General features: G+C 47.3%; 1 protein-coding gene across 6 annotated transcripts in view; it reads right to left on the bottom strand.

The window, feature by feature from the left end:
- Positions 1 to 14,965, bottom strand: part of PCBP3 (poly(rC) binding protein 3) — a 181,751-nt gene that overhangs the window by 46,926 nt on the left and 119,860 nt on the right. For all 6 annotated transcript variants that reach the window (XM_080937603.1, XM_080937607.1, XM_080937604.1 and 3 more), the window contains exon 3: positions 14,777 to 14,909. In XM_080937603.1, the coding sequence (XP_080793729.1) occupies positions 14,777 to 14,786 (10 nt within the window). In that variant the 5' untranslated portion in view covers positions 14,787 to 14,909. The remainder of the gene's footprint in view (positions 1 to 14,776; positions 14,910 to 14,965) is intronic.

The following is a 14,965-nucleotide window of genomic DNA, read 5'->3' as shown; positions in this document are numbered from 1 at the left end:
AGAAGATGCAGGAGAGGATGGGGTGAGACATCCCCTGGCCAGGACTCATCCTGAAAGATCATCCAGGATGAGCGTCTTGGATGGCAAAGGACCAGTTTGACCATTACTAGATGATATCTGTGAAAAATGAAGCTGAGGGCAGGAGGGGCCATGCTGAGCTAAGCATTGTGGGACAGAAGTAGCCGAAGCCCATAGATACCACCCACCATGCAACAGCAAAGACCCCATGTCTTCTACTCTGATATGCAGGTTACTGAGCAGCTCAGCACCGAAATCTGGAACATACAATGGCCTTAAGGACATAGCTGATGATTTCAGAGAACCCTGAAATGGACCAAGGTCTGCAGAGCAGGGAGGCCAGCCAATCAGAGCCTGGGGCCAGCTAGGGTTAGCCGTAGTTCTCAACAAGGGATCCTGAGACATCCCAAACAAGGTTGGAAGTCCTAGTTAAGGGACTAAATGTCTTCCTTTGGGAAATCAAAGAACTGAGTTGGTGACTTGCATGTAATGGGCTACTTCAGAAGTAGCAGAGCTCTCTAGCTTGGACTTGAGTAGTCCAAGAACTCTCTCTAAGAACTTCCTGTTTGAGGACCACATGTGAGGAGCCCTCCAAGATATTTAGTGCATGCCCCTTTCCACTATGGACATGGTGTGAAACTGCAATGGAGGATAGGTGGGTATAGGAAGGCCCAAATGACCTACAGACAACAGTCATAAGGGATTTTTATCAGAGTGACTAAGATAACATATGTTTATTACCACCTTGGGTTAACATTAAAAATTTTTTTTAAAGATACCATTTGGGAGAATAAAAAGTTCAGAGTTGGGAAATAACCCTAGAAAAGTGATGTGTAGAATTCCTACGTAAAAAGCAGACCCAAGAGGATCCAAGAGACTCATATAATTAGAGCTGAGGACATTAATTCTTTCAAACTCATCTGCAGAGTCAATTCTATAGGCAAATTCATTTCATATTTTAAACATTCATGGGGTCAAGGGCAGCAGCAGGAGAACATCTCACAGAGAACATCCACCATGCAGCATGAACCCCATGACTTCAGATCCGACTCACAGCCCACCCTCCGGGGCAGCACTGTGATGCTACCATCTGAAACAGACGCTGGGAAAGAGAAGCTGGGATGACTCCCTGGTTAGGATTCCACACACAAAGTCACAGCTGGATGTCTGCGTGGGGATGAGGGGATGGAGGATGTAAGAGATAAAAACCGGTGCTCAACATCTGGCAAGCAGGGGATGAACTTTCGAGATGTAGCACTTAGCCAACTGAACAGGCAAGTAGGAACATGAGGCCTGAGCACTCCCTTACAGAGTCTACTCTCAGACCAACCCCAGTGGTTCCATCAGAAAACATCAGCTGGAAGCCTTGGATAGCATAAGATATTTGTACAAAGTAAGGAAAAAAAGACTCCTTAGACAAGTGGTTCACAGGGGTCACGGATGACCATCAAAAAACACAGATTTACACTACAGTTCGTAACAGTGGCAACATGACAGTTATAAAGTAACAACAAAATAATTGCATGGTTGAGGGTCACTGCAACATGAGGAACTGTATTAAAGGCTTGTGGCATTAGGAAGGCCGAGAACCACTGCCTCAGACCTAAGAAGCTATTAGTGGCCAAGACAGAGACTGAGAATATGGAGCACATTAGAAGTAAGAGTCTCTGCCCACAGGGAGAAAAGCAGCCCAGGAGCATGTGCCTTCACTACTAAGGCTTCCAAAGCTAGGAACATCTCTATGCTGCACATGGAGAAGAGCGAGAGCCTTGAACAAGCACATCCCAAAGAGGCTATCCATATGACTAGTATAATAGGCTGTCTGTGGCTCTCAGATTCAACCAACCAACAGATAAAAAATATTTGGGGGGATAAAAAGGTGTCTCTATACTGAATAGTAGACAGAATGTTTTTTCTTAATAGTATTTCTCCAATAACACAGCATGACATCGGTGTACAGAGCATTTCTATTGCATTAGGTATTCTAAGTTACCTAGATACAATCTAAAGCACATAGAATATGTGCATTAAATACAACACCATCTGACCTGAGCATCTGGGGAATTCTGGGACATATGTGAGGAGCTGTGGAATAAATCTGGGACCAATACCCCAGGGGATGTAGAAAGATGGCTGTTTCTCAGAAGTTGGTCAGCCCCAACATTTAAGGGGAGGCACAGTTTAAAGTATGTCTGTCAGCATGTGACGACCTGGATGGTGACACTACAACAATATCTTATCAGTCTAGAAAATGGCTTAGCAGGTTAAGGCCACGCTGCCCTCATCTCCTGGGGACCCACATGTGCACTACAGCACATGAGCGCTGACATATAGGCCATCCGTAAATGAATTAATAAACTAAAATCATAACAGGAAGACCTGGAGAGCAGCGGTGTACCTAGGATGCTCGCCCCCTCCTCATTGCATTCCAGTGTGTTCCCTTGGGAAAGACACTAGAGAAATAGTGAAACGGGCCGTGTGTGTCAACCAAGATCCACTCCCAGGTTCTGCTTAGCTCAGTGGTTCTCAACCTCCCTAATACTGTGACCCTTTAATACATCTGCTCTTGTTGCAGTGACCCCCAGCCATAAAATTATTTTCATTACTACTTCATAACTGTCATTTTCTGTTATGAGTCATTGAGCATCTGAGATTTCTGATGGCCTTCTGTGACCCCTGTGAAAGGGTCATTCAACTCCAAAGGGGTCTTTACCACAGGTTGAGAAACACTGGCCTAGACAGAAATGATAACTGTTTAAACTAAATGGTAATATGTAAGCTCAGCGGTACATAAGTAGACTAACACTACACAATACCTTTGTGAAGTTTATTCTTGGGGAGGCTATGGAAGATCAGGTTTTCTGCTCACATGGCCAATACAGAAGAAACTCAGGAGCCACATAAACTTTAGTGAACAATGGCTAACACTGACAGATGTTTGCCGTGTGCTGGGCACTGTCCCCTCCACACCTGGGCGCGGAACGCAGCCAGGGCACTAGGGCAGGACACTCATCTGGCACAGAGTGGAGCTCCCACACAGAGACTGGAAAAGCCCTGAATATAAAGAATTCCCAGTGTCGCTGATCAGATCAAACCGGACGCCACAGCCGGAAGCATGTCTAAGCTGGGTGGAGAGTTCACTGAAGCACAGCTGGCCTGTACCACGTGCCTGGTTCCACATCTGTGTCTGTGTCATTATTTTACTGATGGTAGGTGGTGGACGCCAAGAACTCCAAATTCTGGCTACTATTAAAACAAAGGACCACGGGTAGTAGGACTACAGGAATCCAGGAAGCTTTTACAGATTTATCTAATGAAGGAGACGATGCTGCCTGCCTAAGAAGCAGGAAATGAGATTTTTAAGGAAAAGCAAATCCTAACCAGCCGTGGAAGGGAGAGCTATGGGAAGTGTCCACGGCAGCTTGTGGGGTCTCTGAAATGGGCCACAGAGGATGAGAGACCCCACCCTTATCACCGCCCCTCACTGATTCCTTTAAGACCCAAGCAATGTGCTAAGTTGGGCAAGAAGCACATCAGAGGCGGCGTGAAGCTGCTAGGCAGCCTCGCTGATGAAACAAATGTTCGCTGTGCCCAGTGCTCGCCTCCTTAATATGGTGTCACAGAAAGGGAATCCCGGGCCCTGCTCCCAGAGTGTCACAAGGGCTCTGTTCCAAGATAGCCTCCCATTTCCAATGCAATGCTATCCCTGAGGCAGGAAATATGGTTGCCCTTCCTGAAGGAAACAACTACAGGGCAACACACAGGGGAATGAGCCTCTTTCCTCTGTTAAATCCTAGACATGAGCACTGAAGTCTAACCTGGATGTGCTGCTGCCCCCATAGCTGCGAGAAGGAAGCTGGAACATACCACACTCTGCCCAAGTGGCCCAGCAAGAATTGAGGAATAATCATTCTGCCCTGTGGCAGCCTGCTGGCTCTAAGAAGAGGGTCTTCCTCTTAGTTGGGGACCTTTTGTATACAATGAGGCATGATTGAACAGGGCCCATGTGACACAGTAGTCCAGAGACTCGACGTCCTGCCCACCTCAGAACTATGCACCACACAGTGCAGACTTTCCTGACCTCCTGCCTAGAAAGCTTCTTCAGAGAATGTGATGAGCACCAGCACCGTAGGTGCCTAGAGGCCATTTTTTTTCTGTCCTAAGACATAGCTCAGTCTCATGGGAGAGCACAGTGGGAAAAGATGCTGACAGATCACTCACTGCCTATTTAATGCATGGACGAGGACAAGGGCAAAGGAAGCTCGTCCGTGGTGGGCAGTATGGTGACCCACCTGAGAATGGCCTGGGTATCCGCCCCACAGGGAAGGGAATTAACACTGTGGGCCAGGGCTTCTAGCAGGCCGGTTCTCCGGAGGCTGCAGGCAGCACGGAGAGCAGGCACCGAGGTCGCAAAGACCTCCATGGAGGTCAAAGCAGGGCAAGAGCAGAACACAGCTCCCAGCTTCCTGAGGAGGGTGTTCGTGGCAAGGCCCCGGGGATGCAACCATTAATGATTTTAGAACCTTCATTCATCAACACAGACAAAAATCATTGATCATGATTAAGCCCAATAGGAAAAAACAAGCAAATCAGCTAGATAGGTCAAATCTTTGTGTCACAAGATCTGGGCAATAATGGCTCACGGTTGTCTTGCAAAATGCATATTACTTCAGCTAAAATAAAATGAATCAGAAAATGTATAACTGAGATCATTAAGAATCTTTCCAAATGAAAAAAAAAAATTCAAAAAAGGATGAAAGGCTGAGGTGAAAATAAAACTACAAATAGAGACGATGGTGAAGAGGAGTAAAAATGTAAAGGGAGTAGAAATAAGAGTGATAGACACAAAAGATAATGCAAAATCCAGAGAAAATTCAAGATAAGCACACTGGAGAAATAAAATATAAAAGGAAATTCAGACAAATCTGAAGCAACAAAACTAAAGAGAAAGCCGAGGCTTGGAGTGACTAAAGCTACACGGGATCAAATTAAGGCTCTAAGCCCCAGCTAGCCAATGGCTGGCCTCTGGGCAGCACTGTTCCTGGAAATGGCGTCCCTGAATCCTGGGGAAAGCAGCATGAGATCCAGGCCCAAGAGGATCGCTGACGTCCACAGACGTGAGGCTCGGTGACTAGAGCCAGGGGTTACGGTCACGGAAGTCCCTAAGTCCCCTACCTCCCACTCACAGAGCCCTGCCAAGGACCTGCATGCATGTGCACAGACATCAGTATCCTGGAGGTGTCACCTGTCCGTCCATGTGTGCCTCGGGGCATCTGCTGGGCTCTGGCCGTGTCCAGGCTGGGCCGACTCAGTAGGGAACTGAGCAAAGGCAGCTCAAGGATTCAGCCTCCATGCCTCGTGACAGCACTGAGCCGCCCTGCTTCTCGAATGCAGCTCAGGATTAGATTTAATCCCCAGGACAGCAGTGCCCCAGAGGTGCTCTGGCTTCAATCCGCTCACGACCTAATCCCCAAAGCCTCCCTCACTGCTGCTGCTTTAATTTATTTCAAATGCATTTGGCTTTTTTTTTTAATGTCAGTGTATGTGACAGACAAAGAAATAGATGTGGAGATGAAAATTAAACTCAGTAGTCACTGGCCAAAATATAAACGTAGACTTCTGAACTTAAAAGCTGAATAAGCAAAAATAAGGTCCAAAGCCCCACATTGGGTACCTGGGTTCTTAAAGTTGAAAGTACTGAATTCCATCAGGAGGAGCTGGGTTATGGAGGCTGTTAAACAGGCGCATCTCAGAGCAAGATCTAAAGGACACCCCACATGGTTCGCACCAGAAGCAATGAGCCAGGGGCTATTTCTTCCTGACGCCAGGGGCCAGAGGCATTTTGGACACTAGGAATTGTTCACTGGATGCAGTCCCGAGGACCAGTCAGTGCAGGGATACTGGGACCCTCAGGGTGTTGCGGATATACACCCGTCAGTCCATTGTTGGGCCGATACTGTTTCTGAGCCAGGCCAACAAGAGTGTCTGAAGCCCGAACACACTTTTCTAGGTGTCCGAAGCAGGAGCTTCTCGAGATGTGGCTGTCATAGTAGAGTCTTCTTTAAAACCTACAGAAATGTCAGATACTCTGGAAGATACTCCAGGCTAGCCCCACTCCACACATCCCAGTTGCTGGGCCTTGCCTAGGCCTGCCTTGTACAATTGCAACACTAGATACCTGCTTGGGACTTTATGCACAGACACAATCATGGCACAGATATGAAGTAGGATAGCTCAAATGTCACACAGCGTTTACCATACAAAACTAGTCTGTCACCTAGAGCATTCACATCCACAGGGAGGGACTGCCACCAACGGCTCTCACGGAGCACTGGAGCATTCTGCAGTGTTTCCTGTCCCCTCCAGGCCTGGCCTTTTAGATGCTGCTGTGTAACAGGTGTGTGTCTCAGTCTTGCTGCAGTAAGTATCACAGATCCTATTGAGAGCCAGAACTCCACAGCACGACCACCACCACAATGGTTGCTGTGTCTCCTACTGATGGTGGCAGGGAAAGCCACTGTGGCCTGGAGGCTGAGTCTCCATTGGGGCCATGTCAGAACTCAACTTCACCCAAGTTTCATGTCCTGACTGTGAGAATTAAAGATCTCCCTTATGTTTATTTATTCCACTTTTATTTCTCTTTAAAGATTTATTTTACATATGTGAGTACACTGTAGCTGTCTTCAGACCCACCAGAAGAGGGCATCGGATCCCATTACAGATGGTTGTGAGTCACCATGTGGTTGCTGGAAATTGAACTCTGAACCTCTAGAAGAGCAGCCAGTGCTCTTAACCACTGAGCCCCTACTTATTTTGTAAATAAACAATAATGTGGCAAACATCTCTGCACAATATGGTTTAATCAGAGAAAAGACTTGACTTGTAGCAAAATCTGTAGGACCAAAGGGTATTTACACTAAAATGTTGGCCGACTTGACCAGCCGAGTTCTATAAAGCAGCGCAGTTCGGACCTGAGCAGGCCTGCAGGGCATGCGGGCGAGCTCCACCCTGACTCCTGCGCACCAGGCTGTCTGTGAGTGCATTCCCACTGTGCGCTCCCTAAGGACTGCACACTGTCCGTCTGTCTGGCCGCTAAACAAGCCAGCAGTGTTGCTGCCTGTCCACCATGCACTCATGCCTTCTGGGGGCAGAGGGTCACCTATGATGCCTCTTCCAAAGGACATACATAAACATAGAATTTCTCTGCCTGTAGTTGATCGTTCCATCCCAAAATTTGTGAAGAGCTTGAAATTTAATACTTTAAAGGGTAGATTTCTATGACCCAATAGCATTTATTGACTAGCATATTCGTTCTCAGAGCAAGTGTCATTCTGAGTACAGCAAAACAAAGCTAGACATTCTCGTCTGTTTCTGCCTTTCATTCCGATGTGGCATTTAGATTATTCTCCTAACAGCATGTGTGTGTGTGTGTGTGTGTGTGTGCGCGCGTGCGTCACACACACAGACATGCATGCATATACTCTAATAACTATGTACCCCTGTGGAAGCCAGAGGACAACTTCAGATGTTGTTCCTATAAAGCCCACTTTGTCTCTTGAGGCTAGTCTCTTACTGGATCAGACCTTACCACATAGACTAGGCTGGCTGGCCAGCGAGCTCCCAGGGATACACCTGTCTTTGCTCCTTCAGTATTGGAGCACTTGTGCCTGGCTTTTTCATATGGGTTCTAGGGACTGAAATTCGGGTTCCATGAGTACTTTACTGAGTGTACACACACACACAAAATCAGTCCTAATAGCATGTTCTTATACAGGTTTTTTCCTCCTGTCCCCACACTGTTATAATGACTATACCCCACATCAGCATCTTATAATGGGCATGCCTGTGCAAAAGAAGAAAGGGAGGCAGGTAGTTTTCATACACCCATGCAGTTCTCAGCTTTAGCCTTGAATCCCAGCCCTCGATAGGCCCTTTGTTCCATGGCCGTTTGGCAAGAGACCTCATGTGGCCTCTACAGTCTCCTCACCTCTCTAGGCTATTCCACTGAGTGACCTTTGTACCCCTGTCCCAGTGGAGGTCCCTGAGTGAGCAGAGGTGACAGCTTCTGCCACATCTTCCCTGCCCAGCACTGGCCTTGGGATTATTCTATAACTCCCCTTGAGTTCTAGCATGTAGGTTCCTGATCTCTACACACCGCTGAGCCCCTCAAAGGTGCAGATAGGGCAACCTGTGTCCTTTCCTACAGAAAGCTCTGCATGTACGCCTGAAGCAGTGTGACTTGGCCCAAAGGCCCCATGGCATGGCCTGCTTGCACCTGGCCATAGAAATACCCTCTGCACTCATGAGTTCTCAGAGGAGCTGTTATACACGATACTTGGGAGGGCTACAGAGGCTCTTACTCTGCTGATCTGAGGGGGAAATACGGGGAATCAACACCTCCACAGAATCATTAGGGGATAGTAGGGATGCAGAGGTCTCACCTGGACAACCAGAGACCCATTTTGTTTTATAAGCAGAGTAACCATGATGTGATGCCGAAACCATAATTGTAGGGGGGCTGAAAGGGAGGCTGGGTTCTATGGAAGACCTACAACCTCATCACGTGTAAGAAGCATTCTCCCAATCCTTCCCTAAGGGGCCTACAGCAGCAAGCAGTCAGTGCAGGCCTTCAGACACTGGGCCCAGCTCTGCTCATTTCAAGGGACCCAAACACTATCATGAACCCCGATTAATGTGACCAGTGGAGCCCTTGCTTCAGTCTGCTCCACAAGGCCACAGTGCTGTCAAATGACAGCCGGACATTTTTACTCATTACTAATCACAAAACTGTGGTGGAGATGCTTGGCAGGCGCCAGAAGCATGCACTTTTGGGGAGCTCCTGACCCCAACTCTCACTACTGAGACAGTCCTCTGAGTTTCCCTACCCTCTAAAGCCTTATTCCATCAGAGTAAATGTGTCCCGTCAGGTGGCTCTGGCTGTGCGGTGCTCCCCACTCCAAATCCTCGCCAGGTTTCTGTGCCCAGTGGAAGAATGCTTTGTTGAGGCTTCTGTCCTATGATCAGGGCCCAGCTGGAACACTGCATCCCTCTCCTACACAGAATATGGGATGATGACTTGTTTCAGGCACTAGTAGACCCAACTCTACAGGAGGCCCTTCAAGTCCCACAGCTCAACACCATGAATATTATGAGGGTAGTGTGGACAGGACCACTCCAGTGTGTGTGTGGAGGGGACACAGGCACACAGGCAGGCACTCCAGTCTGTATTAGGGCTCTTCTCTGCACAGCACAAGACATGGGTCCATTGCTTCTCCACAGCTCTATTTGTATATCTTTCTCAATGGGTACAGCAAAATAAGGGTCATAAGGGACACCAGAGGGTTCATTTCCAGAGGCAGTAGCCCTCACCCGAGAACCGATCGGTGACATTATAATTTGAAATGTCACATGAACATGTCTGCGTGTCACAGCTGTACACCTCTGTCTTCACATGCTATAGATGAGTGCTCATATTAAAAGCCTAGTTTCTGGGATACGTGTTACATACAGGAGGCACAAAGGAAGAGAGAGTTTTAAGCTGCGTCCATATGGGGCTTTCTCCAGGCATCAGATTAACAGCCACAGATATGGAGAATGTTACACATCTCTACTCCGTCTTAGTCAAACAAACAAAAAACCCAGACAAGCAAAACTCCGTGCTTCAAGACTGCAAAATAGATACGTATTCTTCAGAACAATGGTTCTCCACCTTCCTACTGTTGTGACCCTTTAAAACAGTTCCTCATGGTGTAGCGACCCCCGAATCATAAAATTATTTTGTTGCTGCTTCACAACTGCATTTTCTGCTACTGTGGTAAATCCTAGTGTAAATACCTGCTGCAGGACATCTGACAGGAGACCTCCCAGGGGGTCGCGACCCACAGGCTGAGAACCAGCACTGTGGACTATCACGTAGCACTCACTCTGAGGCTGCAGGCTGATCATATGGGGAATCCTTGTGAGCTTTGCTCGGCCACTGTGCCACACAACAGAGACTGACAACAGTGTATAACCCAAAGTGTTTGTGTGTATTCTTGTGCTGACACATACCTATGTTCCCTGAAGAACTACATTAAGCACAAATTTCATCTGAAAGGAAGAAGAAATTCCTGGTGGGACATACATTAGATTGTTATAATTCTTATTCTGGTACACTATTTCTGGAAGTGTTTCCCTATGTCTGAATATGGCAGACATAACCAGATCCTGCAAACACATGCATGCCAAAACTTGCTTGTTAAACACACACACATAGAAACACACTTAAGCTGACTTACAAGACAGGCAAAAAATATGAAATTTTGTTATTTATAAGCTATAAAATACATATTAATTTTGTCAAGTTTTAAAAACGATTACACACTCATACATGCCCTACCATGTGGGATCATGTTCAATGACCTGCCCTGCAATAAAATAACTAGTAATTGCTCAATATAAATATTAAACTCCAAAATGTACATATTCCATTTATTGATAGTATTGTCGGTCTTTTGATATTTGGGTTCTTATATTTGGACTTCATAGTGCTCTTACCCGTGGAAGCAAATCACTTTCCGAGTAACTTCCGAGGCTTAAGTCTCCAACAAAGGCAAGACTGACGGAGCTGGTTGAGCCAGAGAGCATCGAGTCCTTGTTCCTAAGGATGCTCATGTGGCCAAGCGGAAAGATTCTATTCCTTTCCACAGCTGGTATTTATGACCGACAAAACATCTGTAAGATTGTACGCTTGTTATTATCTCTCTTATTTGTAAATAATGCCACCTCAATAGTAAAGACCATAAGAATGGCATCGGTCCTCCCAACAGAACACATTATGAAGGCAGAGAACCCAGTACCTAAATGTCTAAAGCCACTGGCACACACCACCCAACTCCGCTCTTCCTACTGCCCGGCAGCTCTCTGTGCACCACTATGGCAGTTCCTTTGGTACCTTGTCCCCATGCATCACATATGTGACCTGGGCATGCTCCGCCACACCACCTGAAGCTCTGAGCTAGGACTTAAGTCTTAGCCACTGTCCTGCTCTGCTGACTGCTCACCCAGACCCACAGAATCCCCTTACCTCAGAACGAAGCAGCCCTGTGGGGTCAAGAGGATCAAGTTGGATGTGGGAACCAGACAGATGGTTACTCTCCCCGTTTAGAGAAGATGAAATGCTAACAGAGAAAAATTAGAGTGATGTTTTGTTCTCAACCGAAAGAGGCCACCCATCCCATTGGCCTGGGGTGGGAACCGCGTGACATCGCCCAGGCACATGTGACCTACTTTTCGCCCAGCTCCCCTTGTGCCCTTGGAGGGGCACCCAGCACTCGTGGCTGTCATTTCAATGGCTCCTGCCCCCAACAGGATGGAACAAGCCAGCGTGCCTGCAGGACATATGCATCGCAGTCAGCCTGAAATGGGGAGGGGGATTGGCTAGCATTAATCCAGACACAGCTTTTCATATCCGACATTGTCACTGTGCTGACCATCCATGGACAGTGTGGGCAGAGGCGGTCTCTAGCCATTGACTATGGGGCTGCCTTGGATTGACTGCAGACACTTGCAAGTTCATAGAAAATTCCTCCCCAGGATTAGGGATTCAAAATGTCACAGACTAGAAATTCTTGTCTTCCCTATTTTTAATCAATTATAGTCAGCCCTGAGAAGCAAGCCTATACACACACTCAGAAGCAGATAAGCATGCCAAGTCATTTAAGGTGTCCAGATGTAGGCTGTGATATGCTCAGGGAGGATGCACGGACCAAGTCAGGACCTCTAGGGTCAAGTGCCTGAGATCTAAATGGAGGGGTAGCATCCATATTGGCCACCATCCAACTGAGCAGTTTTCCTACCAAGCAGGAGAGAGTGGCTATCCCGTGCTACTTAGATATTGATATGCTACTTGTATCCCAGCAACTTATATAGATCAGAGAAGTTAATGAGCAAAGCACGAGCAAGTATATACAGGATAAGGCCAGGAGGAGTTATGGGTGTCCTGGAAAGTGGAAGAAGCTGGTCACTCTGGGCACAGAAATAACTCTACAATGCCCGCCGCAGCACAGCAAAGAAAAAGGAGTCCCGAAGCCTTGTGAGGTAAACAATGGGTATCCACTATAGAGAACTAATGTAATTGAGTGTTCCCCAGAAAGAACACCAGCCTAGGATCTGCAATGTCAGGAGGTGAGCTGTCTAGGTTCCATCACTGTATCTTTTAAACAGAATGGGACCAAGCTGCCCACATCTGTCCTCTTTTTTGCATTAGTATTACACAGTAACTGCTTACTATGGTAATGTATTTAGGTTTAAGTAACAGTGCCAAATTTCTGATATTTCACTATGTAAATAAGATTTCAGTTACTCCATTTTAATGTTTTAGCATGTGGGGCTATAATGAATCTACAGTCATTGAATGTGCCAGATGTTTTGAATTTGTAGTTTGAGCAACGTTGTAATACTACTGGGGCAGACGTTTCCTCTCAAATATGTATGTTGAAGATCAATCTTCAGGCTAGGTTTGGTGGTGCACACCTCAAATCCAGCACTCAGGAAGCAGAGACAGCCAGATCCCTGAGAGTTCAAGACTAGCCTGGTCTACACCAAGATCCAGGTCAGCCAGGAATATATAATGAAACTCTGCTTTAAAAAACAAAACCAAAAAAGATAGCAAGATCAATCACCATGGCAGTACTGGAGTATAAATAAGCTAGAGCCTAATATATACCCCAACTAGTGTCTCACAAGAGGCTCAGGAAGAGAAGTCCCACCCTCTTTGCCAAATGGTCCTCCTGTTGCATGAAAACACAGAGCTTGCCTCTCAAAAATGCAGTGTTCCAGGAAGCTCCACACTGGAAGCAGCTGCATCCCTACCAGACATGACCAGACTTCCTGACACCTTGATCTTGGGCTCCCAGACTCTAGGACTATAGGTGGTTTATGTGGGTTATGGCTTACCTAATCCTGGGAAAGGGTCCCCCCCCTTTGTCTTGTGATCTCCCTGACATGTATATTTATAGCATATAATTTCTGGGTCAAAAATACATAAATTATACCAGGTATGCCAGCCTGCAGTGCCAGCACTCAGACTAGTTGGTACTCCCCAAACGGCTACTCATTCAGGGAATGTGGGCCTGGGAAAGGCCATGGACACAGGGCATAGCATGTCCTAGAGAGATGTTCTGGGCAGTACAGAGAGATGGATGGAGGAACCAGGTCCTTCAGGAGCTTGTTGTCACAATCTAAGGCCTCTCCAGTAGGGTGAGCCACTACCTGTTAGGATTAGTGTCCTCTAGATTGAGGTGGGAGAGGAAACGCTTCATCTTACCTGAGAATTAAGGCAAACAACAAAGGGAACCTAGCCAACATGCGGCATGGACCCAGAAGAAACAGTATTGTAAGAACTCTGACCTCCAGGCACACCAGGGCCCTTAACATCAAAGAGTATTATGATTTCTTTAACATAACCTCCTGGAAGGAGTAAAGAGCTCACCTGGTTCATAAGGCCCACTACATCCCTTTCCTCCCCAAGTGTATATAAGTATTCTACCCCAATAATTGGGTGGAGTGAGGCTGGAGGTATTGGGAGAAAGTCGTCAATAGTGTATAGCTAGATGTCTGCCCATAATTTGCCAATGTTCCTGTAAGTAAGCTCTTGGCTATGCTGATGTAAGTAATTCCAATGAGTCATTAGTTCATGGAGACACAACTGGATAGATTCATCCCTTTGATCTGTCATTGCCTCTCTGTGATGAATAAATATAGCACAGGATGAGCTGTGTTTGCCCTCTCGATGCACACCCACACCCAGGACCCTGACTCTACAAACCCTCTCCCGCCATAACCAACAACTCACAACTCTACTGTCCTGCTTAGCCAGCAATGGCTAGTCCATGAAGTTCCCCTAGGGCCTGGTAAGGTCCCAAAGTGGGGTGCTGGCCTAGCCAGAAGAACAGAGGGGGTGACTTAGAGATTGCTTCCCAAAACATGTCTCCCACTGAACCAGAGTAATTCCCCAAGAACTAAGCCTACAGTCAGTTGTTCTGTGGTTCTACTACTGCCTGCATCCAGGACCTAGGTGGATACTTGTCCCCAGTGTCTGTGCACTGAGACCCTTTACTGCTGCGTGACCCCTTTCTAACAATTTCTGGGAGCTCCCATGGGGCTTCAGGTCTGGGTTGCCGTGAAGCTGAGGGAGGCACTGAAAGAAGAGAGAGAGTGACATTGTGGCCTTACCTCTCCTACTGTCTTTTGCTTTTCAGAACTCATGGTGTTCATCCAAAGTCACAATGACGGGCAGGAGTCTTCATTCACTGCCACGTGCCCCACTGGAAAGCACCTGACCCTCCCATTATCCATATCGTCAGAAAGCATTACGAATGAGGATGAGCAACCCGAATTAACCAGTTCTTTCTACCATTGTTTCAGCGAGCAGAAAAGAGGAATACAACGCCATGACGACCATCAGTGTCTTGGCGCAGACTTCTCTTCTTCAGTCCCTACGCCTGTGCTTGCTCCATGATCCCTGGTTATTTGGGCCAACTCCAGGAGAGGGGTACGGCCTGTGTGGGTAGCCTCTGGGATGGACTGGGTCTGAGAGTGCACACGCATAATTTTCTCACAGGTCTGGGAAAGAGTGAATACAGAACCTCAGGGCCCAGAGAAATAGAACGAGAAAGAACATGTGCGTTCCTTAAAGCTGAACCTGGCCTTGCTTCCACCATGCCTGACAGACAGACAGACAGACAGACAGACAGACAGACGCTTTTGGGCAACTCACCTTCCCCCATAGGCAGGCTCTATGGTTCAAAGCAGGTCCATAGATCCAAATGCTGACGTGCACTGTGGCTCAGAGCACCATCCACCAAAACTGGAGGTCTCTGGCAGGGCTAGCTTGGCTGGAGCTCACCTACCTGAAAGAGAAACACGGGTGACTATTGAGCGCTGAACTCCAGGGCCTTACCCATAG

The sequence above is a fragment of the Micromys minutus genome (genome assembly GCF_963924665.1).
Source record: "Micromys minutus genome assembly, chromosome: 25".
Classification (NCBI taxonomy): Eukaryota; Metazoa; Chordata; class Mammalia; order Rodentia; family Muridae; genus Micromys; species Micromys minutus.
The sequence above is the reverse complement of the archived record's forward strand: the minus strand, read 5'-3'. Positions and strand labels throughout refer to the sequence as shown.